Source organism: Salvelinus namaycush, chromosome 22, assembly GCF_016432855.1.
Source record: "Salvelinus namaycush isolate Seneca chromosome 22, SaNama_1.0, whole genome shotgun sequence".
In the NCBI taxonomy this organism is placed as follows: Eukaryota; Metazoa; Chordata; class Actinopteri; order Salmoniformes; family Salmonidae; genus Salvelinus; species Salvelinus namaycush.
This window is the reverse complement of record NC_052328.1, coordinates 36,445,233-36,471,693: the sequence shown is the minus strand read 5'-3', so window position 1 is coordinate 36,471,693 and position 26,461 is coordinate 36,445,233. Positions and strand designations below refer to the sequence as shown.

The window sequence follows — 26,461 nt, the reverse complement described above, 5'->3', positions numbered from 1 at the left end:
TACAGTCCACGGTCTAGTCACCTCATGTCCTACAGTCCACGGTCTAGTCACCTCATGTCCTACAGTCCACGGTCTAGTCACCTCATGTCCTACAGTCCACGGTCTAGTCACCTCATGTCCTACAGTCCACGGTCTAGTCACCTCATGTCCTACAGTCCACGGTCTAGTCACCTCATGTCCTACAGTCCACGGTCTAGTCACCTCATGTCCTACAGTCCACGGTCTAGTCACCTCATGTCCTACAGTCCACGGTCTAGTCACCTCATGTCCTACAGTCCACGGTCTAGTCACCTCATGTCCTACAGACCACGGTCTAGTCACCTCATGTCCTACAGTCCACGGTCTAGTCACCTCATGTCCTACAGTCCACGGTCTAGTCACCTCATGTCCTACAGTCCACGGTCTAGTCACCTCATGTCCTACAGTCCACGGTCCAGTCACCTCATGTCCTACAGTCCACGGTCCAGTCACCTCATGTCCTACAGTCCACGGTCCAGTCACCTCATGTCCTACAGTCCACGGTCCAGTCACCTCATGTCCTACAGTCCACAGTTCCATCATTTCATTTCTGCTTCTTTGATGGTTATGTCTTAAGCGTCAGCTAGGGAAATGTTGCTCCGTTAACTTCACTGTATTAGGTTGATTTGACAGGGACGATGCACCATTTGCACATTAGTGGGCCTTTGTGGCTCAGTCTGTAGATAATGGCGCTTGCAACGCCAAGGGTTGTAGGTTCGATTCCTGTTGGGACCACCCATATGTAAAATGTATGCATGCATCACTGTAAGTCAATTTGGATTAAAGCATTTGCTATATGGCACATACACTGAGTGTACAAAACATTAGGAACATCTTCCTAGTATTGCATTGCACTCCCCCTTTTGTCCTCAGTTCTTCACACAAACCGGTGCGCCTGGCACCTACTACCATACCCTGTTCAGAGGCACTTCAATCTTTTGTCTTGTCCATTCAACCTCTGAATGACACACACACACAATCCATGTCTCAATTGTCTTAAGGCTTAAAAATCCTTCTTTAACCTGTCTCCTCCCCTTCATCTACACTGATTGAAGTGGATTTAACAAGTGACATCAATAAGGGATCATAGCTTTTACCTGGATTCACCTGGTCAGTCTATGTCATGGAAAGAGCAGGTGTTCTTAATGTTTTGTACACTCAGTGTATATGCTCAGTGTACAGTAGTAGTATTATTATGATTATCATAATAGCTTATATTATTAATCAACATTACTGGCCAGGCAAATAATAAAAATGTCTTCCTTATCCTCGTGGTGTAGTTTTGTTGCGGCCAAAGAGGAGTTGAAGCAGCTGAGACTACCAGGGTTCCTGTACAGTGAGGTGGGAGACCTGGCCTCCAGTGTTCCTTACTTTAGCCTGGAGGAGGATGACAACTGTGACGAGGGCATCCACCTCATCGTCTGTGTCCACGGCCTCGATGGTAACTACACTTTATCCATTTAGTCAGATAATCAACCCATCTTGTTATCTGCTTCAGTTCTTTTGGCACATGACATGTTGTGGTCCGATATATTGAAAACCGATCTGGGTTCAAATACTATTGAAATAATTTCAAATCCTTTACCTGGGCTTGATCAAGCTTGACTTGGCAATGGAACCAATAGGAAAGCCCCAGTAGTGGTGTTCCAGACAGGTTAATGCATCGCTCATAGTATTTGAAAGATTTCAAACGGTATTTGAACCCAGGTCTAATGTGAAATATCTTGGGTGTTCCTTCATTCTGTGTCTTCCAGGTAACAGTGCTGACCTGCGTCTGGTGAAGACCTACTTGGAGCTGGGCCTACCTGGAGCTAGGATAGACTTCCTCATGTCCGAACGCAACCAGGTAACTAACCATAGTGTACCACACCTGAACCAACCAACACTACCTCATTATGGGACACCTGAACCAACCGACACTACCTCATTATGGGACACCTAAACCAACCGACACTACCTCATTATGGGACACCTAAACCAACCGACACTACCTCATTATGGGACACCTGAACCAACCGACACTACCTCATTATGGGACACCTGAACCAACCAACACTACCTCATTATGGGGCACCTGAACCAATCTACACTACCTAATTATGGGACACCGGATCAACCGACACTACCTCATTATGGGACACCTGAACCAACCGACACTACCTCATTATTGGACACCTGAACCAACCGACACTACCTCATTATGGGACACTTGAACCAACCGACACTACCTCATTATGGGACACTTGAACCAACCGACACTACCTCATTTATGGGACACCTGAACCAACCGACACTACCTCATTATGGGACACCTGAACCAACCGACACTACCTCATTATGGGATACCTAAACCAACCGACACTACAGACATCCACCAAACAAGCAAAAACCAACTATGAGAATGAGTGACACCTAAACCAACCGACACTACCTCATCTGCCTCATAACTTCACATTATTATGGGACGTTATATAAGTCCATTGTACTTGAATGACAATCAACAATGGATGGTTAATAGGAATTTCTTCTAGTTTCGTCTCATGGGAGTGCAGTATTGTCATGGGAGTGCAGTTTCGTCTGTATCCTCTTATGCAAGTGCAGTAAACAATGCCGTGTCCTTGTCAGTCTGTAGAACTTTAGGTCTGACTTGTTGTTGTTTTCCCCACAGAATGACACGTTTGCTGACTTTGAGCAGATGACAGACCGGCTGTTGGATGAAATAGTTCAGTACATTCAGATCTACAACCTCACCGTCTCTAAGATCAGGTACATATGGGTTCTTCAGGTCTACAACCTCACCGTCTCTAAGATCAGGTACATATGGGTTCTTCAGGTCTACAACCTCACCGTCTCTAAGATCAGGTACATATGGGTTCTTCAGGTCTACAACCTCACCGTCTCTAAGATCAGGTACATATGGGTTCTTCAGGTCTACAACCTCACCGTCTCTAAGATCAGGTACATATGGGTTCTTCAGGTCTACAACCTCACCGTCTCTAAGATCAGGTACATATGGGTTCTTCAGGTCTACAACCTCACCGTCTCTAAGATCAAGTACATATGGGTTCTTCAGGTCTACAACCTCACCGTCTCTAAGATCAGGTACATATGGGTTCTTCAGGTCTACAACCTCACCGTCTCTAAGATCAGGTACATATGGGTTCTTCAGGTCTACAACCTCACTGTCTCTTCTTCTTGCCCAGTCTGACTACTATGGGTGCAATAGTCTGAAGTGTGTCCCTCTCCTCTTCTTCATCTGCGCTGATGGAAAGAAGTAATAATGGTATGGGCAGAAGCAACATAGTGGATCTCTAGCACCCATGAATTGGCTTTCCTACTGTCCAGTCAGTCACCCCTTTCCCACTGTCCAATCAGTCACCCCTTTTCCCCTGTCTAGTCAGTCACCCCTTTCCCACTGTCTAGTCAGTCACCCCTTTCCCACTGTCTAGTCAGTCACCCCTTTCCCACTGTCTAGTCAGTCACCCCTTTCCCACTGTCTAGTCAGTCACCCCTTTCCCACTGTCTAGTCAGTCACCCCTTTCCCACTGTCTAGTCAGTCACCCCTTTCCCACTGTCTAGTCAGTCACCCCTTTCCCACTGTCTAGTCAGTCACCCCTTTCCCACTGTCTAGTCAGTCACCCCTTTTCCCACTGTCCAGTCAGTCACCCCTTTCCCACTGTCTAGTCAGTCACCCCTTTTCCCCTGTCCAGTCAGTCACCCCTTTTCCCCTGTCCAGTCAGTCACCCCTTTTCCCCTGTCCAGTCAGTCACCCCTTTTCCCACTGTCTAGTCAGTCACCCCTTTTCCCACTGTCTAGTCAGTCACCCCTTTCCCACTGTCCAGTCAGTCACCCCTTTCCCACTGTCCAGTCAGTCACCCCTTTCCCACTGTCCAGTCAGTCACCCCTTTCCCACTGTCCAGTCAGTCACCCCTTTCCCACTGTCCAGTCAGTCACCCCTTTCCCACTGTCCAGTCAGTCACCCCTTTCCCACTGTCCAGTCAGTCACCCCTTTCCCACTGTCCAGTCAGTCACCCCTTTTCCACTGTCCAGTCAGTCACCCCTTTCCCACTGTCTAGTCAGTCACCCCTTTCCCACTGTCTAGTCAGTCACCCCTTTCCCACTGTCTAGTCAGTCACCCCTTTCCCACTGTCTAGTCAGTCACCCCTTTCCCACTGTCTAGTCAGTCACCCCTTTCCCACTGTCTAGTCAGTCACCCCTTTCCCACTGTCTAGTCAGTCACCCCTTTTCCCACTGTCTAGTCAGTCACCCCTTTTCCACTGTCTAGTCAGTCACCCCTTTTCCCACTGTCTAGTCAGTCACCCCTTTTCCCACTGTCCAGTCAGTCACCCCTTTTCCCACTGTCCAGTCAGTCACCCCTTTTCCCACTGTCCAGTCAGTCACCCCTTTTCCCACTGTCCAGTCAGTCACCCCTTTTCCCACTGTCCAGTCAGTCACCCCTTTCCCCACTGTCCAGTCAGTCACCCCTTTCCCCACTGTCCAGTCAGTCACCCCTTTCCCCACTGTCCAGTCAGTCACCCCTTTCCCCACTGTCCAGTCAGTCACCCCTTTCCCCACTGTCCAGTCAGTCACCCCTTTCCCCACTGTCCAGTCAGTCACCCCTTTCCCCACTGTCCAGTCAGTCACCCCTTTCCCCACTGTCCAGTCAGTCACCCCTTTCCCACTTGTCCAGTCAGTCACCCCTTTCCCACTTGTCCAGTCAGTCACCCCTTTCCCACTTGTCCAGTCAGTCACCCCTTTTCCCACTATCCAGTCAGTCACCCCTTTTCCATCAGTGCAGATGGAGGAAAGAAGACAAGGAGTTGAATCAGCTTAATACTATTGAGATGCCCCCTGGTGTATGACAGTGCTCTCCACATCCAGCCATATTTAATTGTCCCCCACCATGAAATCGGGGAGGGGATCTGTCTCGGTCCTTTAATACGTTAGTCCCTCATGATATCTCAGAAACCACTGGCCCAATTCTGTGGAAACTTGGGTGAATGATGCATCTTGCCATAGAGATCCGGCATTCACAAAATTACACTGATTGGCCCAAGCTATAGGGGGGCTGCGTCATTCGTGGGGGTCGACATGTTCACTGTTACCTTGTTTGATTTGAGCTCCTGCGTGATCTCTGACCTGTGTCTGTATTCTCTGTTTCTCAGCTTCGTAGGCCACTCCCTGGGGAACCTGATAGTTCGTTCAGTACTGACCAGACCCAGGTTTAAATGTTACCTGAGCAGACTTCACACCTTCCTCTCTCTGTCTGGACCTCACCTGGGTACCCTGTACAACAGCTCTGCTCTGGTCAACACAGGTATGTCTCTCTGCACTATACCCTCTACAGCAGGGATCATCACCTAGATTCAGCCACGGAACCATTTGTTTACTTTCTGGAGCGGATGGTTGGGGAGGCCGGAACAATTATAAATAATATTCAAATTGACCGCAAGAAGCACAAATATATATGTTTGACTAAAACATAACAATTTCAAACCTTGCTTATATTTGTATAAGATCATGTGTGTCTCTTATATGCGTGGGAATACTTTGGAACAGATTTCTTAAATTCATTTCATTTGGAGCTGTTTTCCTGGTGTTTTTAGTGTCTTTTATGTCCAACGATGAAAATTCCGCACACAATTTGTATTTATTTATTTTTGCTCAGAAAACTTGGGGGGGGGGCAAATAAAACCATCCATGGGCCATGGCCACCAGTTGGGATTTTGACGAATCTGACAAATATCCTACCTCATTAGATTTATTTAGTTCATGCGCGCAGTGTGTTTGCGAGATGCCGTACAAAAGGCTGTTTTAAAACCGTCCCGTGACTCCTGCAGCGTCTACAGACATCCACCAAACAAGCAAAAACCCACTCTATGAGAATATGAGTGTGACAACTGATGGTCACTTCTAGATGGGCTGTGTCAGTCAGTCAGGTGGCTGCCTGCAGAGACTTCTATTGCAGTAAGTCTGAAGGGCTCTGGCTAGTGGTACTTACCCAGTTAGAAGGATGCTGTAAGAAGCTAACATTTAAATGGATCCTACCTCAGAAGGAGCAAAAAAAATAGGCTACTAATTTGTAATAACTGCTTTACAGAGAGTAGGATACTGAGCCAGACAGTGATGTGGCGCTCAGTGGTGAGGCTGAGGCAGGCTACAATGCATGCAGGAGGAAGCAGAGGAGACATTTAGACAATACTTTAAAAACACAGGATACAACATTCCATCTAAAAAGCTCCTAGCTTACAGTTTTTAATGTTTTTAAAGTCTACTATTCCAGGAAAGTGTACTGTGAAAATGTTGAAGGTATATTTCCCTTTAACTACGGCACTGTGCTATGCTCAGTCAAGGAAACAAGTCATTGTCTTCCTCTCCCTGGTTGATTTAGTCAGTCTTTAGCCCCTGTATTCCTCCTCCTTCCTCCCTCCCAGGCCTGTGGTTCATGCAGAAGTGGAAGAAATCTGGCTCTCTGCTCCAACTGACCTGCAGAGACCACTCTGATCCCAGACAGACCTTCCTCTACAAGCTTAGCAAGAAATCTGGTGAGTTGAGCAGAGTAAAGGTCATTGTTGTTGATGTTTTTGACAGTGCAATTTGTTACGTTGTTAACGCCTGGTATCAATCTGTTCTCCTGGGTATTTAAATGAAGCTTGCTGTGTATTGTTACATGAATAACAGGTGTGTTGTGTCAATGTATTGTGGCAGGTCTTCATCACTTCAGGAACGTGGTGTTAGTGGGCTCTCTGCAGGATCGTTACGTCCCATATCACTCAGCCAGGATAGAGATGTGTAAGACAGCCCTGAAGGACAAACAAACAGGTGGGCCCTACATATTTATCAGAGCAGGCCACAAAACACGTCCTACAGGACATTTGTTCACAGTGTAGACAAGCTACTGGACCAATAGCCTGGTTCCTCTCGCTGCTGCTTGCTGTTGGGTCTTTGCTAGGCCGGGTTACAGTTAAGCACTTTGTGACAACTGTTGATGTCGAAATGGCTTGATGAATACATCTGATTGTTGTCATGTATGGCTCAGTTGGTTAGAGCATGGCCCTTGCAACACCAGGATTGTGGGTTTGATTCCCGGGCCACCCAGATGTAAACTGTATGCACACGCTTCTAAATGGAGTTTATTCTTCTTCTTCTTCTCTCTGTCACTCCCTTTTTTCTCTTTACTCCCTTTCTGTCTCTCCTTCTCTCCCCCTCTCACTCTCCCCCTCTCGCACTCCCCCTCTCTCCCTCCCCCTCTCACTCTCCCCCTCTCGCACTCCCCCTCTCACACTCCCCCTCTCACACTGCCCTCTCCCTTTCTCACTTCCCCTCTCACACTGCCCTCTCGCACTCTCCCTCTCGCACTCCCCCTCCCCCTTTCTCACGTCCCCTCTCTCACCCCCCTCCTCACTCCCCCTCCCCCTTTCTCACTTCCCCTCTCTCACCCCCCTTCTCACTCCCCCTCTCACACTCCCCCTCCCCCTTTCTCACTTCCCCTCTCTCACCCCCCTTCTCACTTCCCATCTCTCACCCCCTTCTCACTTCCCCTCTCTCACCCCCCCTCTCACACTCTCCTCTCCCTTTCTCACTTCCCATCTCTCACCCCCCTTCTCACTTCCCATCTCACCACCCTTCTCATCTCTCCCCCCCCTTCTCACTTCCCATCTCTCACCCCCCCTACTCATCTCTCACCCCCCTTCTCACTTCCCATCTCTCACCCCCCTTCTCACTTTCACTCCCCCTCTCACACTTTCCCTCTCCCCCTCCCCCAGGTTCAGTATATGTAGAGATGATAGAGAACCTGTTGCTGCCTGTGCTCCAGAACAGAGACTGTAACCTGGTGCGTTACGATGTCATCCACGCCCTGCCCAACACCGCCAACTCCCTGATTGGCCGAGCAGCACACATCGCCGTCCTCGACTCGGAAATCTTCCTGGAGAAGTTCTTCCTGGTCGCAGGCCTGAAGTTCTTTCAGTAGGAGAGGAGGGGTCTATGAATCCAACCAATGGCTGGAAGGGGGGAAGTGTGGGCGGCTCTACCAATCTAACCAATGGCTGGAGTGGAGGGACGTTTTTTCAATAGGAAAGTAGGAGTGGCCACCCAATCAAATAAATGACTGGAGGAGGGAGAATGGGGGCCTCCCAGTCAATAACCCGGTCCCATATCTGTTTTGACCTTTTTGGTCAACTCCTATAATCATTGACATGCCAAAAAAATTTATGCATTGTATCCTGTGGAGGTCACCGGGCAGGTCACCGAGGTCACCGGGTGGCAGGAGTTTACACATTTAAGACCATGTCATTGGTGCTGAAGTGAGATCTCTGCCCATCTCCACCCAATGACCATAGAAGTTGGCAAGACTGCACAAACTGATCTGGGACCAGGCTAGCAAATAAAACCTGTGGCTGGAGGGAGAGGGGAAGAGAGGAGAACATGGAGCATACATAGAATATAATGACTAGACCATCAATCTAGTGATGCTATTTCTATCATGTGTAGCTTATATTACCTCACTGCATCCTAAACCCAATTCTCAATATTGTATCTGGTTGACGCGTATGGTTAATAGATGCATCTGCTTCCATATGGAAGGTCAAAAGTCTAATATCAGTGTTTATTTGTATGTTTTTTAGTTCTTTTTATCGGGTTGTTAGTGAATGTTCCTTATTTTCATTGTTCTACTTCTATTTTTCAAAGGAGGATTTCAAGTTGATTTTATGAATGTACTTGTGGGGGGGGGGGGGGGGGGGTGGTTTTCCTTATCACATTGTAGTCTTTTCAGTGTTATTTATCTATGAAATTGTTATATTTTCACATGGTTTTGTTCAAACCATTCATTCATTTATTAAGACGATTGCAATACCGATCTGGAAATGTAGCTGCTAAAAATGGTGAGCTAACTCATCTTCTCATATTGTCGTCACCTTTTATTTAAAAGGTGCGTTTTCTTCAACAACAACAAATTAGTCGTAAAGTCAAACTATTATACTCTTGCATTAATTTGCACCACAACTGTATCAAAAACAGATTTTCTACTGAGGATGGTCATTTTTACTAAGTACATATTTTACTATCAGAATTTTCATTTGTGTTATTTTTTCATTTTACAAAGGTAAAGGCTTCCAGTCTAGTCGAACTAACTTAACGGAATCAATTTGATTGTAACTCGGACAATGCAGCCTGGGACTTATAAGGCTTTGCGGTTTTCTATAGCTCTGGACCAGGGCGTTCGGTGCAGGTTGTTGGCGCTGAGCCTTCCTGAACAGGGGAAGAGACAACTCGTTGCGCAATGGACCAGAGCTAGGTTTTATACTGTATGCTGTTACTTTGCCATTACAGCATCGTGCACAACACTAAACCCAACCTGGTGTTGGGAACATTATACGAGCCTTGCTTGATTATAGCATGAGAACATTTTATTACAAGGGGTTTTAAATCAACTTGTTCAACTGTTATAGCCAGAAGGGTCGTGTTCATTAGGGCTCACCGTAGCAAAACGTTTTCTAACAAAGCCTTGCTTATTGGACAAGTTCATGTAGGCAAGAACCCTGTTTGATTCTGTTTTCTTCCGCCTGGTGCCAAATGAATACGACCCAGATGTAAAGGTGGGGTGTAGCCAAGGGTCAGTACTTATGAATAGCACATGTCTTGGTTCATGGAGAGTATTTATGTTTTGCTGTCATGGATGGGTGGGTGTATTATTTATGCTTTTTAACATGAGTATTGTTTTTAGATATAAAATCAACTTCTCATTTCTTTGTGAAAATGGTTTGTATCATTGCACTCTTTACCATTAAATAAATGTATTATAAATATTTGTTGGTCTTTTTTTGCTCATTTATGCAATTTGGTTGAAAGTGAAGAACTCAAATGTTTGACTAGATGGCAGTGTATGTGGATTCCACTGCAAGATAATCACATGTCCCTGCCAGAGAAAAAAACAATAGGCAGTGGTATGGTTTTCAATCTATTCCATCTCCATAAAAGGTTATCTAGACTTGAAGAGGACTAGTCTGGATGCCAACTCCTTATGGAACTTTCATGACAACGGCAAGATGGCTGACAATGAAATGGCAATGGAGTAGGCTAAAAACAAATAAGGCCATTTTATTCCGCCATCAAATAAAGTGTCTCTGGTTGAAATGTTTGATGGATTTGGGATGAACGGTCCTCATTATTTGAGGTTGTGGGGTAAATACAAACGACAGTCAACCGTCCTAGGAATGTGTGAATGGACATTTTTCGTAGGCAAATGCCATTTATTCAGTGTCTACAAGCCTAGTTTACCCCTCTCTCCCTTGCCCCTGTTTGGAGTAAATTATAAAAGCCTGTTGCAACCAGCTGATTTTAGGAATGTTGTCTCCCATGGTAACACAATGGAGTCCCGATTGACCTCCCTCTCCACACACACACTCACTACACAAACGCCTCCCCTTTTACCCCAGTCTCTCCTCTCTCGACACCCCCTTTCAGAGAGCAGAGGGGCATTGTGGGATGATGTAATGTGTTCCTAAATGAGACAGTCCTCCAAAGGGACTAAACTATGTTGAGCTGACTGCAAGAAAGAGGAGTGGGGGTGTAGGGGTCAGAGGGCGGTAGATGAGGGGTGACGGGGTGGTGAGGTTTGGGGAGGGAGGGGTGTTATTAGGCTCATCTCCCCCCTGAGATGACGGGAAGTAGACAATGGATGGCCATCTTTTCTTGACTTGAAGAAAAGGTCAACGGCCAGGGAAACAAAATACAACAACACCAGGTGTGAGTCTGTCAACAGTATTGTCCAGAGATCACAGTCCTGGGGGCAGTTTATCCATCCATGGCCTTACAAACCCTCTTTTACACATCCTGTCCACCAGCAGACTGCAAAGTTGTTAAACATCTCACACACAGTCTAAGGCTTGTTAAGAGGACTGGGGCTGTTTTCTTTCTCTCAGACAGGTGTTATGTAGTATATATGTGTCAGATGATTGTCAGGAAAGTAGAAACTGCTTAAACATGTAATCTAACTCTGGAGAATATCCCTTGAAATGACCTATTAGTTCAAGACTAGCCTTAATCTGTCCTCGAAACCCTCCTATACCATTAAAGCATCTGTTAGAAAATCTAATCACAACCATTAGCTAAACTAGATAACAATAGAAATCAACAGGTTGATATGGAGACAGCAGTATGGTCTCGGACTGTGGACCTAATTAGCTGTAATCTCATATGAACTAATGCTAATCTGGGTAATCTGCCTCTTATTGGAGTAAACCCTGCCAGACTGGCTCAAACATTCATTATCGTTGCGTTCCCTGGATTATTTCCCCAGACAATTAATGAGGCTTGAAACTGAATGCACCACGGCTAACTCATAGGACATGGTGGAGGTACAAGGTTGTGTTTTTAGTTTAGGGAAGGTTAGACGTCCTTCATTTTTCAACATCAATTTAGAAAATACATTATCATATAATTAAAATTATGGAGGCAAATTTTAGACTTGTTTTCCATTTAAATTTGATTAATTGGATTCGAAGAATGTCTAATTTATAATTACCATTAAATATTTCAAAAAATATATTTTCTTTCACACGTTGATGAGCTATATTAGCATATTATAGTGGTGAGTAATGAAATTAGCATGCTGTCAATCATGCTGAATCATGCAGATTACCATGCAATAAAAATGTGGCCAATAAATTATAGCGAGTGATTCCATGGCGTGTACTTTGGGATATCCTGGTTTCACACTCAACTCACCTATTGAACCAAACACAAATGTAATTGTAATATGCATAGTCATTTCACCCCTACCTACATGTACAAATGAACCTCAACTGACCTGTACCTCCCTGTATATAGCCTCGTTATTTTAATTTTATTATGTTACTTTCTATTATTTTTTACTTTAGTTTATTTGGTAAATATTTTCTTAACTCTTCTTGAACTGCACTGTTGGATACGGACTTGTAAGTAAGCATTTCACCGTAAGGTCTACACTTGTAGTTTGATTCTAATATTGAATATCAAACCTAGTTGATTAACATTGACGTTATGTCAGTATGAGAAAGTACATTGTTACAAGTATATAGGCCGTCATTGTAAATACGAATTTGTTCTATTAATTGCGAAATATAGACAATATAGTTCTTAGTGAGAAAACGAAATGTAATACTAAACTATGCTAAAACATACACCCCTTCGATGAATTGCAGTTGGTATAGTCCAGTCTGTAGCGTCTGGCTCAGCGGAGGAGCAACTTGAAAGTTTTCAACATAACGACAATGTTTTTACTTTTTTACTGTCCGCCAAAACTCTCAAACTACGTTCCGTTATTTTAGGGATAATTTGTCTCATTTCTATGTCTGGATAACCTCAACAACATCGTTTTGTTTAAAATATTCAGGTGTTTGCTGGTTTCGTCTGTCGGTAAGTGTTACTTTTTTAACTATTTAGGGCGGCGATTGGCATAACATGCAAGCACTTGTTGCTCTTCTATTCCGCGTTAATGTTTTTGTTTATTTGTGTTCATGATGCGTTTAACGTCTCCATTATTCATTCAATACAGTATTGCATTCTTTCGGCTACTATTTTAGTTTGTAGGCTACTTAGTATGCTCTAACGTTGCCTAATAAATACATTTTTATGAATCGAATACATTTTGATAAGCATACACCTGCTCCAATGTGATATCATTCTCTAATTGAATTCTATCACATTGATGTCCCACTGTTAACTAGGTGGAATGTACATTTGCATTCAGCAAGGAAAGTGTGAATATTATTATTTTGTATGCAGGTGCGCTCATAGCCTCTATTGCTCAGAGGCTACTTGGATATGCTTTATGAAATGTTTCTCTAATCTCCCAGGTTCCTTCAATGACACCTTCCTCTCAAACCCTTGTCTATGTTCTGAAGAACAGTGCTGTACACTATATTACAGAGGGCTGTTTGTGTTCAAGCTCTCTGTTTTGCATTCTGCATGATTAGATCTAAAAAAAAAACGAAGATTATTGTTACCCCAAGCGTCCACAGAAAATATACACATTTCCACGTCCTCAGCCTTCCATACATATCTCTCTCCCTAACTCTGTCCCTCACTCTCTCTGTCTGTCTCTCTCTGTCCCTCTCTCTGTCTCTCTCTCTCTTTGTGTAATAATTGGATGTTACTCTCATATTCCTTGGAAACCCCCAGATTGTAGTGTTGATCACTCTCAATGTTTCTATCAATGGTTTCTAGTCTCTGCACCATGAAATGGATGCCTTGCTCATCTGAGATTGGAATGCTGGATGGTTATGAGGTGATTAGTTTCGGTCTGGTGGTTTTGTGTGTGTGTGTGTGTGTGTTTCATGTGACTGTGTGTGTATGCTTCCCCAGTCCCCTCATCGAGATTCTACCGGTACACTGAAGTGTTCACTTCACTGTTCAAAGTGTTCAACAGCGCAGTCCGTTGGCAGCTCTTTGCACCTTAAAGGGCTTGAACACTACAGTGCATTGGTGCAGTAGTCCAAATGGCACCCTATTCCCTATATAGTGCACTAATTTTGGCCAGAGCCCTATGGGCCTTGGTCTAACGTAGTGCATTAAATAGGGAATAGGGTGCCATTTGAGATGCAGATGGCATGTAAAGTGCAGCGGTCTGGTGTTGCAGCAGTCTGGTGGTGCAGCGGTCTGGTGCAGTATTGTTTTTGCACATTTAAGAACATGCTAAGAACAAGGGGTTATAATAGTCTTGAAGGCGATTTAAGGCCTTGCAGATGTCTGGGCTGAGTGCTCTCATGTGATGCCAGGTCTGAGGAAAACATGGCTTCAAATACTATTTTAAATCGTTCAAATACTTTAGCTGTGCTTGATTGAACCTGTTGCAATGGAACTGATAGAAAAGTGGTAAAAGTGAAGTGGGAATCCCGCCCACCTGGCCCCGCCCACCTGGCCCCGCCCACCTGGCATCCCATACAGGGTAAAGCAAAAATTAAACTCAATTATTTATACGATTTCAAATAGTATTTGAAACCAGTTCTGGATGCCAATTCTGAGGTCACTCTGGTTAGACTAAGGGGATGTCGGAGGGGAGGACGAGTGAGGTAATTTCACACCCTGTCTGCAGACTGCCCTGTCTGCAGACTTGTTTGTGAGTGTAAGATGAGGCTCATACTTAAACTGGCTCTGACTGTAACTGTTCTGATTAATACTTGATGGGGATATTAAGTGATAAGACTAGGTGGAAGGTACAGTGCCTTCAGGAAGTATTCACACCCCTTTACTTTTTCCATATTGTGTTGTGTTACGGCCTGAATATTAAATTGAGATTTTGTGTCACTGATTTACACACAATATCCCATAATGTCAAAGTGAAATTGTATTTGTATAAAACTTTTGAAATGAATACAAATTGAGAAGCTGAATTGTCTTGAGTCAATAAGTATTCAACCTCTTTGTTATGGCAAGCCTAAATATGTTCAGGAGTAAAAAACTACTCAATTCAGGGACCTTACAGATAATTGTATATGTGGGTTACCAAGATCATTTTAACCACTATAATTCAACACTGAATGAGTCCATGCAACTTATTATGAGATTTAAATCCCTGAATTGAGTAGTGAATTTCAAGCACAAATACCACCCCAAAGACCAGGGAGGTTTTCCAATGCTTCGCAAAGAAGGGCACCTATTGGTAGATGTGTAAAAAGAAGACATTGAATATCCCTTTGAGCATTGTGAAGTTATTAATTACACTTTGGATGGTGTATCAATACACCCAGTCACTACAAAGATGCAGATGTCCTTCCTAACTCAGTTGCGGGAGAGGAAGGAAACCACTCAGGGATTTCACTATGAGGCCAATGGGGATTTTAAAACCTTTCAGTTTTAATGGTTGTGATATGAGAACTGAAGCTGGATCAACAACATTGTAGTTACTCCACAATACAATACTAATACTAACCTAAATGTGCTCAACATCAGTCAATAAGGCACTAAAGTAAAACTGCCAAAAATGTGGCAAAGAAATGAAAGACTCACAGCTGTAATTGCCGCCAAAGTTGCTACTACAAAGTATTTACTTAAATGAGATATTTCTGTATTTCATTTTTATTATAGGGTATTGTGTGTCGATAGGTGAGAGGAAAACATAGATTGAATCCATTTTGAATTCAGGCTGTAACACAACAACATGTGGAATAAGTCAAGGGGTATGAATACTTTCTGTGTGTTGTCAAGCCTATCAGACACACAATATGTAGTTCCAATCTTACTGCTCCACATTTTAAAGGGGACATCTGGGATTCCACCACCACGTTTTTGGTACAACTGTGGGATGGGGCTGGAGAAATGTAACCACTCAAATGCATAGACAGAGCTATGAATGCAAGGACTCAAGTGCAAAGAATCACCACAGTCCATTCGTTGCATCCTTCATCTATTCATCTATCTATTCAAAACCATTGGGCCAAAGTTCCCTTTGTCAACAGAAACTGTGACGAAGGATTGAACCGTCTAGTCTAAGGAATTAATGCGTGTACAATTCTAAGTGTTAACTCACTTTGTCTTATGCATAACTCACATTCCTGGACACTGTGTAAAACCAACGCTGTACTCAACGTCAGTCAGGCTTTTCTTTTCAACTCCCCTCTGCCCCGCTGTTCTGCAGCGTGAGTCAGATGGTCATCTACTGCCTCTGAAGGTGTGCTCTTGTGTCTGTCACTGGCTTCTCAGACCTTTTGTTACTGGCTCATTCCATATGAATTCACTCACTTTATGACTACACTCCTTTAGGTTTGAACAAATGCTTCCAAACAGGTTTGCCCGTGGTCAGAAAGTGCCGGAAACATTCAGGAGATAGAGGTGCTCAAACGTGACTCATTTTGCATACCCCGTCCTACCATGAGACATACATGTCTTCTGCAATGACAAAGATAAACGGCTGAGTTTGATATCATTTGGAAGCTTACAAACAGGGAGGGTTGTCAAACTATTTGATTATTTATTAAAAAAAATGTGGTTATGATCATCTCAGATGAATGAGGCAGATCGTTTTTAGATCATCTCAGATGTCTGCTTTTCACGTATGTTGTAGCTTAGACCCGATCTGACATTGTCTTAGGTGTTTGTGTTGTGCCCGTCACCGGTTGAGACACAGCATTCTCTTGAATGCTTGGATGCTCCCCACAATTGAATGGTTCTCACACCAATGTTTTGGCCCGTGGACCTCACCTTCACCAGGGTTTTACAGAGAGATGAAAACGGGCCTTTGAAAAGGTTATGCCTACTGTGAGGTAGGCAGTACATGATTATTCAAAAACAACTAGAAGCAAAATGGCAACAAAAAAAATCACACGGAAGTTCCAAACAAGGGATGTTCACACAGTAGTGGGGGCTGCCTGAGCACATACAGGTTCCTGTATAGTCTAGGACTGTAGTGAGTTTTTAATCAGAGTTTTGCCTGGGCCCTGGGGGATAGTATGACTTCACAGTCAAATGTCTCAGAACAAGGCTGGCTTTTCAGGTTTTACTGTGCTGCTGAATTGTGTGCTGTTCTTCTGAGTGGCAGGTGTGAGACTCTGTTTGAACACGCTGTCCAGAGTACCTCTCAGGAGTTATCTCTTACACACACACACACACACACACACACACACACACACCCCTACACCTACCTTCAGATTGGACTTTAATTCTTGGAGGTGAGTAAGTGCAATAATGTTTATAAAGGACAGTGCTTATTGCTCCTCCTCCTTGGAGGATGTAAACACACCTAGTAAAGTACCTTGTGTTTTCTTTCAAATACTTCAGGTACATTAGACTGGCAGAATGGAACCAATACTACTTGACGTCTGATCAAATTCTCATGTCCCCCATGGGCGAGTGTCAGTTAGTGGGAATAATAACATAGAGTGAATATCATAACAGGTGTGATGCACTTTTTAAAAAACATGTTGAATCATGTCATGACGGGTGTGTGTTTAACATCAAGCCACTTTTCTAAATGCAGGAGGTGGGTAACGTGTTCCATCATGTTTGAACAGAACAGACCACAGCAGAGGCCTTTTAGGATCACAGAGGAAGTTGTTGTTTTTTGTATTGTTAGTTTAGTTGCCACTAGCCCCTTGTTTTCGGTGAACAGCTTTAAAATGTTTTCAGGTTTCATTTGCCTTACCTCGAGCATCTTGGCAACAGAACATTATCACTGGGAAGGCCGTGTTTTGGGGTTGCCCTTCTGCCCCCGACCGACCCAAATCCCTGACTGGTACAATCCACCACTGATTAACAAAGAGCCTGATCTCGACAAATCAATGAATCAGATTAATGATGTGAGCCCTGCAGAGTCCGGCTCTGGGCCAGACCTGGGGAGGAAAGGGCCTGTATGGTTTCACATGGGAATTTTCACTCCTTTCGTATTTGTGTGTGCTTATCAAAAGGGATTGACATGAATGAATGGGAGGCAGATTGAGGGGCTGTAGATATGGTTTAGTATAGGCTATAGAAGAACGGTGGGACTGGGATTTGATAGTATGACGTAGGCCTAGGCATCCAACCAGCTGCCTTAACTACGCGACCGGCTGCTTTGACTACACGACCGGCTGCTGAGGCCGGCTGCCTTAACTACACGACCGGCTCCAGGCACCAAGACTCTTATCTCTTGAGTCCCGTTCCAGTTGAGAGCTCCATCAGGCAGAGAGCAGGGACCAGAGAGCAGGGACCAGAGAGCAGGGACCAGAGAGCAGGGACCAGAGAGCAGGGACCAGAGAGCAGGGACCAGAGAGCAGGGACCAGAGAGCAGGGACCAGAGAGCAGGGACCAGAGAGCAGGGCCCCAGAGAGCAGGGCCCCAGAGAGCAGGGCCCCAGAGAGCAGGGCCCCAGAGAGCAGGGCCCCAGAGAGCAGGGCCCCAGAGAGCAGGGCCCCGAGAGCAGGGCCCCGAGAGCAGGGCCCCAGAGAGCAGGGCCCCAGAGAGCAGGGCCCCGAGAGCAGGGCCCCGAGAGCAGGGCCCCGAGAGCAGGGCCCAGAGAGCAGGGCCCAGAGAGCAGGGACCAGAGAGCAGGGACCAGAGAGCAGGGACCAGGGAGCAGGGAGTAACCGTGTGGACTTGTCCAGATAATGGTAATGGAGGAGGAATGCACCAGTCTCACCATGCTGTTTATTCTCCTCCAGATAGTGGATTGGCCTTTTCTTTTTAGGCTGATTGAGTGAATACCTTTGAGTCAATCCCAAAAATATCAACAACAAAGTAGATGGAAATACAAGTGGCCTTTGTGGTTAGACTGATGTCTGAAAGGGAACAAACACTTTATATATGTTTATTTATATAACCTTTATTGAACTAGGCAAGTCAGTTAAGAACACATTCTTATTTACAATGACGGCCTACCCCGGCCAAACCCTAACCCGGACGACACTGGGCCAATTGTGGGACGCCCTATGGGAATCCCAATCACGGCCCGTTGTGATACAGCCTGGAATCGAACCAGGGTCTGTAGAGACGCTTCTAGCACTGAGATGCAGTGCCTTAGACCACTGCGTCACTCAGGAGCCCAAAATGTGATCCTGTTGAAAAAGGAAATCTATAAATCTGTTTTCTTCAGTGCTACTCCCATGTGTCCCATGTTTAATGCTTTGTGTGTTTATAACATGCTATTCACTGTTATAACCATGATATTCACTGTTATAACCATGATATTCACTGTTATAACCATGATATTCATTGTTATAACCATGATATTCTCTGTTATTGCTATGTTAGGCCTGGTGTTACGTCTACAACGTCTTTTAAAGCTTTTATGACTCAAAAACGTCTCTCTGTCTCTATTTGTCTTTTTAGACAGCAGAAAATGAACAACACATTCCCCCTAACCAGAAAGAAGAAGTGAAGGAGTGGGGAGATCGTTGGAGAGAAGAGAGAGAGACTGAAGGAGTGACAGGAGAGGACACTTATTGCAGACACCATGTCTGTCTCCACCACCAAGCAGGAGAGAACCCTGTGTGTTCTCCTCCCTAATAAAGAACAGCTGGACATCACTGTGGGGGTGAGCACGTCCCATTATGACTCCTCCTGTTGATTCTGTAGGTATTCCATGAGTCAGCCAGGGGGGTTCAATGGACGGCTTTTCATTGGAAGGTTTTAGTCCTGGGCCAGTAATGTATCAAGAGTATTTCTAGTCCCGTACTATAAAAGGTATGGAGTTGTACATGAGATCCATGTCTGGGAGATCAGTTCACTTTTTCTGTGTTTTTCTGTTTATAAAACAGTCAGCCTGTTACAATCACCCTGTTTATAGCAGACAGCCTGTTACAATCACCCTGTTTATAGCAGGCAGCCTGTTACAATCACCCTGTTTATAGCAGGCAGCCTGTTACAATCACCCTGTTTATAGCAGGCAGCCTGTTACAATCACCCTGTTTATAGCAGGCAGCCTGTTACAATCACCCTGTTTATAGCAGGCAGCCTGTTACAATCACCCTGTTTATGACAGTCAGTCTGTTACAATCACCCTGTTTATGACAGTCAGTCTGTTACAATCACCCTGTTTATAGCAGTCAGCCTGTTACAATCACCCTGTTTATAGCAGTCAGCCTGTTACAATCACCCTGTTTATAACAGTCAGTCTGTTACAATCACCCTGTTTATAACAGTCAGCCTGTTACAGTCACCCTGTTTATAGCAGTCAGCCTGTTACAGTCACCCTGTTTATACCAGTCACCCTAATACAGTCACCCTGTTTATAGCAGTCAGCCTGTTACAATCACCCTGTTTATAACAGTCAGTCTGTTACAATCACCCTGTTTATAGCAGTCAGCCTGTTACAATCACCCTGTTTATAGCAGTCAGCCTGTTACAATCACCCTGTTTATAACAGTCAGTCTGTTACAATCACCCTGTTAATAGCAGTCAGCCTGTTACAGTCACCCTGTTTATAGCAGGCAGCCTGTTACAATCACCCTGTTTATAGCAGTCAGCCTGTTACAATCACCCTGTTTATAGCACAGTCAGCCTGTTAGTCACCCTGTTAAAGTCACTCTGTTTATAGCAGTCAGCCTGTTACAGTCACCCCGTTTATAGCAGTCAGCCTGTTACAATCACCCTGTTTATAGCAGTCAGCCTGTTACAATCACCCTGTTTATAGCAGTCAGCCTGTTACAATCACCCTGTTTATAACAGTCAGCCTGTTACAATCACCCTGTTTATAGCAGTCAGCCTGTTACAATCACCCTGTTTATAGCAGGCAGCCTGTTACAATCACCCTGTTTCTAACAGTCAGCCTGTTACAATCACCCTGTTTATAGCAGTCAGCCTGTTACAATCACCCTGTTTATAACAGTCAGCCTGTTACAATCACCCTGTTTATAGCAGTCAGCCTGTTACAATCACCCTGTTTATAGCAGGCAGCCTGTTACAATCACCCTGTTTATAGCAGGCAGCCTGTTACAATCACCCTGTTTATAGCAGGCAGCCTGTTACAATCACCCTGTTTATAGCAGTCAGCCTGTTACAATCACCCTGTTTATAGCAGGCAGCCTGTTACAATCACCCTGTTTATAGCAGGCAGCCTGTTACAGTCACCCTGTTTATAGCAGGCAGCCTGTTACAATCACCCTGTTTATAGCAGGCAGGCTGTTACAATCACCCTGTTTATAGCAGGCAGCCTGTTACAATCACCCTGTTTATAGCAGGCAGCCTGTTACAATCACCCTGTTACAATCACCCTGTTAGTCACCCTGTTTATAACAGTCAGCCTGTTACAGTCACCCTGTTTATAACAGTCTTCTCTCTCTCAGGTCAAGTCCACAGGGCAGGATGTGTTCAATCAGGTGTCTGAGCTCCTTGGAATTAAAGAGCTGCACTTCTTTGGCCTGACAGTGGTGAAGGGTAAGTTGTAGCTTCTACACAGGCCAAAACCAGCCCTAACCCAGGACACATACTCATAAAGTGCCTCATAGTAGGAGTGATGTCCTGAGATCAGTTTACATTATACATCATAGTAAATTAGATTATATGGACGGGGGGGGACCTGATCCTAGATCAGCACTCCTCCTGAGACGCTTTATGAATGTGGACCCAGGCCTCTGAGACCTACCCTGCCCAACCACGCACCCCTTACCCTGCCCAACCACCCCTTACCCTGCCCAACCACGCACCCCTTACCCTGCCCAACCACGCACCCCTTACCCTGCCCACCCCTTGCCCACCCACCCCTTACCCAACCACCCCTTACCCTGCCCAACCACCCCTTACCCTGCCCACCCCTTACCCTGCCCAACCACCCCTTACCCTGCCCAACCACGCACCCCTTACCCTGCCCAACCACGCACCCCTTACCCTGCCCACCCCTTGCCCACCCACCCCTTACCCAACCACCCCTTACCCTGCCCAACCACCCCTTACCCTGCCCACCCCTTACCCTGCCCAACCACCCCTTACCCTGCCCACCCCTTACCCTGCCCAACCACCCCTTACCCTGCCCACCCCCTACCCTGCCCAACCCCCCCCTACCCTGCCCAACCACGCACCCCTTACCCTGCCCACCCCTTGCACAACCACCCCTTACCCACCCACCCCTTGCACAACCACCCCTTACCCACCCACCCCTTACCCTGCCCAACCCTTACCCTGCCCAACCACCCCTTACCCTGCCCAACCACCCCTTACCCTGCCCACCCCTTACCCAACCACCCCTTACCCTGCCCAACCACCCCTTACCCTGCCCACCCCTTACCCAACCCCCCCTACCCTGCCCAACCACCCCTTACCCTGCCCAACCACCCCTTACCCTGCCCACCCCTTACCCAACCCCCCCTACCCTGCCCAACCACCCCTTACCCTGCCCAACCACCCCCTACCCTGCCCAACCACCCCTTACCCTGCCCAACCACCCCCTACCCTGCCCAACCACCCCTTACCCTGCCCAACCACCCCCTACCCTGCCCAACCACCCCTTACCCTGCCCAACCACCCCCTACCCTGCCCAACCCCTTACCCTGCCCAACCACCCCTTACCCTGCCCAACCACCCCTTACCCTGCCCAACCACCCCTTACCCTGCCCAACCCTTACCCTGCCCAACCACCCCCTACCCTGCCCAACCCTTACCCTGCCCAACCACCCCCTACCCTGCCCAACCACCCCTTACCCTGCCCACCCCTTACCCTGCCCACCCCTTACCCTGCCCAACCACCCCTTACCCTGCCCAACCCTTACCCTGCCCAACCACCCCTTACCCTGCCCAACCCTTACCCTGCCCAACCACCCCCTACCTTGCCCAACCCCGCACCCCTTACCCTGCCCACCCCTTACCCAACCCCCCCTACCCTGCCCAACCACCCCTTACCCTGCCCAACCACCCCTTACCCTGCCCAACCACCCCCTTACCCTGCCCAACCACCCCTTACCCTGCCCAACCACCCCTTACCCTGCCCACCCCTTACCCTGCCCAACCACCCCTTACCCTGCCCAACTCGTACCCACCTTTCTGCTGCATTAGACAACAAACATTCAGAGGGTCACAATATATTCTGATTACACAGTTACAGTAGACTTCAACGAGCTGATGTCATGCTCACTGTATTCATAATCCAGTATGTACACGCACACTGTAGTACACGCACACACTACTGTAGTACATACACACACACACTACACTGTAACACACACACTGTAGTACATACACACACACACACACACACTACACTGTAGAACACATACACACACTGAATTCACACACTACACTGTAGTACAGCCACCCACGCACACTGTAGTACACACACACACACACACACACACACACACACACACACACACACACACACACACACACACACACACACACACACACACACACACACACACTGTAGTACACACACACACACACACACACACACACACTACACTGTAGTACAGCCACCCACGCACACTGTAGTACACACACACACACACACACACACACACACACTACACTGTAGAACACATACACACACTGAATTCACACACTACACTGTAGTACACCCACCCACACGCACACTGTAGTACACACACACACACACACACACACACACACTGTAGTACACACACACACACGCACACTGTAGTACACACACACACACACACACTGTAGTACACACACACACACACACACACACACACACTGTAGTACACACACACACACACACTGTAGTACACACACACACTGTAGTACACACACACGCTACACTGTAGTACACACACACGCACACTGTAGTACACACACACACACACACACACACACACACACACACACACACACACACACACTGTAGTATACACACACTACACTGTAGTACATCCACACACACACACACACACACACACATGCACACTGTAGTACACCCATACACACACACACACACACACACACACACACACACACACACTACACTGTAGTACACACACACTACACTGTAGTACACCCATACACACACACACACACACACACACACACACACACACACACACACACACACTACACTGTAGTACACACACACTACACTGTAGTACACCCATACACACACACACACACACACACACACACTACACTGTAGTACACACACTATACTGTAGTACACCCACACACACACACACACACACACACACACACTACACTGTAGTACACCTACACTGTAGTACACACACTACACTGTAGTACACACACACTACAATGTAGTACACACACTAGACTGTAGTACACCCATACACACACACACACACACGCACACTGTAGTACACACACACACTACACTGTAGTACACACACACTGTAGTACACACACACACACACACACACACACATACGCACGCACTCTGTAGTACACATTACACTGTAGTACACCATACACACACTACAATGTAGTACACACGCACACTGTAGTACACCCATACACACTACAGTACACACCAACTACACTGTAGTACACGCACGCACACACTACACTGTAGTACACACACACACACACACACACACACACACGCTACACTGTAGTACACACACACACACACAGTCACCAACACCCCAGTCCTCCAGTCCTTGAGTCCTTCTACTAGCAGTCTGTTTACATAATAGAACTAAACAACTGGGTTCGTTGCCAGGGGTCACGGCAGAATACGATCAGAAGGGAATGTATGTTTCTGCATTACTGAGACTGAGATGTCTAATCTTCTTTACCTTCGGACAAGTTCAATTCAAATGTCAGTCTCTTTCTCACTCTCCTTCCTGTTCTCTGTCTTTCTCTCTTTGTTCTGCCATGTTGAAATGTCTTGGTAATCTTGTGTGGCTCACCTCTTGAACAAGAGCTCTTTTGTTTTTGTGTGAGTGCCTGCGGTGGTGTGTGGGGGCCTTCCACCTCTCTGGTCTGGGTCTGCCCGGGATTCCAACAATATTAACTTCATTAAGCCAGGAATGTGGCCCTGCATTCCACCTCTTCACTGGAGGGAGGGATGAAGGAGTAGATGGAGGGGTAGATAGATGGAGATAAAGGGAGGATAAGGGCGGGTGAAGAAGAAGAAGAGGTAGGGGGGAGGAGTGGTGACTGGCCAGGGAGTGTCGTTAAAACAAAACGAGTGAAAGGGAGGAGAGCAGAGGTGAAAGAGAATGAGATAGTGATTTTAATGAAAAGAGAGATGGATGGATGGAGGAGTGAATGAGTCATGTGGCCTGCCTGGTGAATGTGGTGAGGTCAGAAAGAGATGAGCCAGAAATGAAATGCTTATCGTATATAAAAATAAAGGCATTATGGATGAGGTGAAGACAGGAGTGAGTAAGATGGATGTAATGGAACATGTTAGGTTGGAGCAGGGGTGTACCAGAGACAGGATGATACAAACCCCAGTAGAACATGTTAGGTTGGAGCAGGGGTGTACCAGAGACAGGATGATACAAACCCCAGTAGAACATGTTAGGTTGGAGCAGGGGTGTACCAGAGACAGGATGATACAAACCCCAGTAGAACATGTTAGGTTGGAGCAGGGGTGTACCAGAGACAGGATGTTACACACCCCAGTAGAACATGTTAGGTTGGAGCAGGGGTGTACCAGAGACAGGACGTTACACACCCCAGTAGAACATGTTAGGTTGGAGCAGGGGTGTACCAGAGACAGGACGTTACACACCCCAGTAGAACATGTTAGGTTGGAGCAGGGGTGTACCAGAGACAGGATGTTACTCACCCCAGTAGAACATGTTAGGTTGGAGCAGGGGTGTACCAGAGACAGGATGTTACTCACCCCAGTAGAACATGTTAGGTTGGAGCAGGGGTGTACCAGAGACAGGATGTTACAAACCCCAGTAGAACATGTTAGGTTGGAGCAGGGGTGTACCAGAGACAGGATGTTACACACCCCAGTAGAACATGTTAGGTTGGAGCAGGGGTGTACCAGAGACAGGATGTTACTCACCCCAGTAGAACATGTTAGGTTGGAGCAGGGGTGTACCAGAGACAGGATGTTACTCACCCCAGTAGAACATGTTAGGTTGGAGCAGGGGTGTACCAGAGACAGGATGTTACAAACCCCAGTAGAACATGTTAGGTTGGAGCAGGGGTGTACCAGAGACAGGATGTTACACACCCCAGTAGAACATGTTAGGTTGGAGCAGGGGTGTACCAGAGACAGGATGTTACACACCCCAGTAGAACATGTTAGGTTGGAGCAGGGGTGTACCAGAGACAGGATGTTACTCACCCCAGTAGAACATGTTAGGTTGGAGCAGGGGTGTACCAGAGACAGGATGTTACTCACCCCAGTAGAACATGTTAGGTTGGAGCAGGGGTGTACCAGAGACAGGATGTTACTCACCCCAGTAGAACATGTTAGGTTGGAGCAGGGGTGTACCAGAGACAGGATGTTACACACCCCAGTAGAACATGTTAGGTTGGAGCAGGGGTGTACCAGAGACAGGATGTTACACACCCCAGTAGAACATGTTAGGTTGGAGCAGGGGTGTACCAGAGACAGGATGTTACACACCCCAGTAGAACATGTTAGGTTGGAGCAGGGGTGTACCAGAGACAGGATGTTACTCACCCCAGTAGAACATGTTAGGTTGGAGCAGGGGTGTACCAGAGACAGGATGTTACACACCCCAGTAGAACATGTTAGGTTGGAGCAGGGGTGTACCAGAGACAGGATGTTACACACCCCAGTAGAACATGTTAGGTTGGAGCAGGGGTGTACCAGAGACAGGATGATACAAACCCCAGTAGAACATGTTAGGTTGGAGCAGGGGTGTACCAGAGACAGGATGTTACACACCCCAGTAGAACATGTTAGGTTGGAGCAGGGGTGTACCAGAGACAGGATGTTACAAACCCCAGTAGAACATGTTAGGTTGGAGCAGGGGTGTACCAGAGACAGGATGTTACACACCCCAGTAGAACATGTTAGGTTGGAGCAGGGGTGTACCAGAGACAGGATGTTACTCACCCCAGTAGAACATGTTAGGTTGGAGCAGGGGTGTAC

General features: G+C 46.4%; 2 protein-coding genes across 2 annotated transcripts in view; both read left to right on the top strand.

The window, feature by feature from the left end:
- The window catches only part of LOC120017867 (protein FAM135A-like), a gene marked incomplete at its 5' end in the record, with an annotated part of 41,873 nt that extends 32,046 nt beyond the window's left edge, over nucleotides 1-9,827 (top strand). Inside the window, 8 exons of the mRNA XM_038960829.1 lie at nucleotides 1,299-1,459; nucleotides 1,773-1,864; nucleotides 2,687-2,779; nucleotides 2,828-3,168; nucleotides 5,184-5,335; nucleotides 6,453-6,563; nucleotides 6,727-6,840; nucleotides 7,785-9,827. Coding sequence (XP_038816757.1) covers nucleotides 1,299-1,459; nucleotides 1,773-1,864; nucleotides 2,687-2,779; nucleotides 2,828-3,168; nucleotides 5,184-5,335; nucleotides 6,453-6,563; nucleotides 6,727-6,840; nucleotides 7,785-7,990 — 1,270 coding nt within the window. The remainder of the gene's footprint in view (nucleotides 1-1,298; nucleotides 1,460-1,772; nucleotides 1,865-2,686; nucleotides 2,780-2,827; nucleotides 3,169-5,183; nucleotides 5,336-6,452; nucleotides 6,564-6,726; nucleotides 6,841-7,784) is intronic.
- Nucleotides 9,828-12,249: 2,422 nt separating this feature from the next.
- The window catches only part of LOC120017778 (FERM domain-containing protein 6-like), a 41,374-nt gene continuing 27,162 nt past the window's right edge, over nucleotides 12,250-26,461 (top strand). Inside the window, exons 1-3 of the mRNA XM_038960754.1 lie at nucleotides 12,250-12,417; nucleotides 18,802-19,006; nucleotides 20,757-20,847. Coding sequence (XP_038816682.1) covers nucleotides 18,926-19,006; nucleotides 20,757-20,847 — 172 coding nt within the window. The 5' untranslated portion in view covers nucleotides 12,250-12,417; nucleotides 18,802-18,925. The remainder of the gene's footprint in view (nucleotides 12,418-18,801; nucleotides 19,007-20,756; nucleotides 20,848-26,461) is intronic.